This window comes from Humulus lupulus, chromosome 1, assembly GCF_963169125.1.
Source record: "Humulus lupulus chromosome 1, drHumLupu1.1, whole genome shotgun sequence".
Taxonomy (NCBI): Eukaryota; Viridiplantae; Streptophyta; class Magnoliopsida; order Rosales; family Cannabaceae; genus Humulus; species Humulus lupulus.
The window spans coordinates 58,877,978-58,880,959 of record NC_084793.1 but is presented as its reverse complement, the minus strand read 5'-3'; the positions used below and the strand labels follow the sequence as shown (position 1 = coordinate 58,880,959).

At 35.3% G+C, this 2,982-nt stretch overlaps 1 protein-coding gene across 1 annotated transcript; it reads left to right on the top strand.

Moving 5' to 3' along the window:
- Positions 1-1,633: 1,633 nt before the first annotated feature.
- On the top strand, positions 1,634-2,500 carry LOC133815262 (uncharacterized). The gene has a single exon (XM_062248119.1). It carries the CDS (start codon positions 1,634-1,636, stop codon positions 2,498-2,500), a length of 867 nt encoding a protein of 288 aa, XP_062104103.1.
- The last annotated feature ends 482 nt before the right edge of the window (positions 2,501-2,982 follow it).

Genomic DNA, 2,982 nt, shown 5'->3' with positions numbered 1-2,982 from the left:
ACCGACAAAATGTGTTTTTTTTTGTAGTGATTTAAATAACGTGCTATAAAAAGATTATGAAATATATTATTGAAGGTGCTTATTTTTAATCTGATCATTTGGGTTTTTTTTTTATTTATTTCATTAAGCAAATTGAGAAGATTATATAAAATTCTTACTGGCACCCATTTATTAATTATGAAAACAATTATTAGGTTTATAATGCATAGTCTTTCTTTGGAAGAGAACAAGTCTTGGTCTTCCTAAGCCCCCATGTGATGATGACTAAGTGCTGGTCCTTAGGAAGACTGATTTATAATTCTTTGGCCCTAGCTGTGCAAATGAATAATGCAAGAAAAAAAAATATCCAGCTCTTAATTTCTACAGAATAAAATACGTAAACAGAGTTAAGAAATAATAATAACACATATAACCAAAAAAATAGATCAACACATAATTAGTAGTTTCAACAAATTGAAAATTGAGTTTCTAAATACATGGTTAAAAACCGGTTACATTAACTGTAGTAGTAGTGTTTTTTTATTAATAATCTTTTGAGTATTGCCACGGGCACGTGCAATTTAATATATCATGTCCACATATTTTAATTTAATGACTATTTGGCAACCATGCCATATAGCAACACTACTCTAACTTTTGGGGTGGGCATTTGGTTTGATTCGTTTGCCAATCTAGCCGGGATTCCATTATTTTACCGTTTGCTTCGATTCTCTAATTTTTATTAAAAAAAATAAAAAGTAGAGCATAGTTCTCTGTAATCTAGTTCTAAATTAAATTAGTTCCAAAATAACTCAAAACAAGTTTATCAAATCGCAGTTAAGCCCTTGATGGTAAGTTGGAGCTACCAACGTAGGTTTAACTGGTTGGACAGTCCGGTAGTTACCATGCAACACGTGCACTACATTGAAACCTATGGATGTTGAGTCTGTCAAGATTCCAATTGTCTCAAGCAAAACCATCAGATAACGAGACCCACACATGTGACCTAGGGGCTCAAATCTCTCACACGGTTGCCTTTGTCAATTAAAAACTCTGCTGCCTCTCTGGGGTGCAAACGTAGTTATTAGGACTCGTTTTTTTCTTCCCTGTCCCCTATACTAATATTTAAAAGCAGTTTGCTATCATAAATATAATATATATATATATATTATATATATATATGTGGAAGATCTCTCCCATAGATATATGCATGTGCATGAGTGGTATATCCCTCTCTTGTCTCATGTGGGTATGCCATTGCTGATCTGGATATCTATTGGCTATTGCCTCGTCGTTGTTACTAAAGGGTGTCAACGCCACTCATGCATATAGCAACTTAATTTATAGCTTCTTTTGAAATGTGCGAAATATGTTTTGCTCCCACAAATGGGAGAAACATGTGCTGATGATAATGGTATATTTCACTTTATAATAAGATCCGGACTTGGTGGTGGGGAGACATAGCATAAACATTATAACCAAAATGTATAGCCCCGTTGAGTTTTGATAAGGATGAGATTCCTCTTGTCTGTCTCCCTTACCATATGAGTATATGTATAGATAGTAGATAACAAAGGAAAGCAGGCAAATTCAAAAGTGAAAAATCAAGATTTAATAGCTCATACTAAGTTTTCTTTTTCTTCCTTAAACAACAATGGCAGCTTACCATACTCGCTCCAATAGTTTGCCCTCAAGGCAACAACATCCTCTCATTCCTGAATTTGACCAACAGTTGTGCAGATTGAGGTCCTCTGGAGCGGCCTCTTCATCCTCATCATCTTCTGTAGCCTCCAAATTAAGCGGACTTCAAGATCTGCATGATTATCTTGATAGGTTTCTTTTGCTACCTCTCAACCAACGAGCCTTGTCCAGAGAACAGAATGAGAAATGTGTTGATGAGATCTTGGAAGGATCTCTCAGACTCTTGGAAGTTTGCAACACAGCCAAGGATGCCTTATTGCAGATAAAAGAATCCACACAAGAACTTCAATCAATTATGCGAAGAAGACGCAGTGGTGAAATGAATCTCTCAAGTGAGATTAAGAAATACTTAGGCTCTAGGAAAGTGGTGAAGAAGGCACTCTTCAAGGCCATGGAAAACAGATGCAACTTCAGATCCCTTAACAAAGACCAAGAGACCGTTGAAGTTGTGAACATGATGAGAGAGGTTGAGTCAATCACTCTCACCATTTTTGAGTCACTTATCTCCTTCATGTCCGGTCCAAAGTCATCCAAGTCAAGCGGCTGGTCATTAGTTTCCAAGATAATCAACACCAAAAGAGTGGCTTGTGAAGACATCATCATCAGCAATGAATCAAATGAATTCGTTAGCGCTGATGCTGCTTTGAACATGCTCATCAGTCAGAAGCTGAAAAAATCAGACATCATGATTGAAGACACAGCTCAAAAAGAGCTTCAAAAATTGGAGTTGTGCATTCAAGATCTTGAAGAAGGTGTTGAGAGCCATTACAGGCGTCTAATCAAAACCAGAGTCTCTCTGCTCAACATCCTCAGCCACTAGAAAAGCATCTAAACTTTCTGTATAGCTATTAGGGAAACAATTTGTACATCAACGAAACATAGATATATACATGCATACAAAACCAACTTCTTATTCGAAATTTAAATACTAAAAACTTTTTGCCATATATAACTTTTGCAAATTATAATTCATTTTCTCAACATCTCAAGTTTAGTACCTGAAATGTCTAATTTCTCTAATAAATAGATTACATAGTCCAATTTCTCTAAAAAGTTAGATCCCGAAAGAACTTCTCACTTGCAAATCTATCTTAGACAAAGTTTAGAGGAAATGTCTCAAAGGCTTGCAAAAAGTTAATAAACCTTTGAGAGAGAGATTGTATTTGTAGAGAAGTTGTAGAGAGGAAAAATGGTTACAAGTTTCAAGAACCAAATTGATAACAACTTAATGTGTTGTAACAAAACATAACTAACAACAGAATATTACAGCTTAACAACTCAATCTCTAAAACTAACTGTCTC

What these genes read in the sequence shown, in the direction of transcription:
- LOC133815262 (XM_062248119.1), top strand. Translation starts at nt 1,634, where the DNA reads ATGGCAGCTTACCATACTCGCTCCAATAGTTTGCCCTCAAGGCAACAA.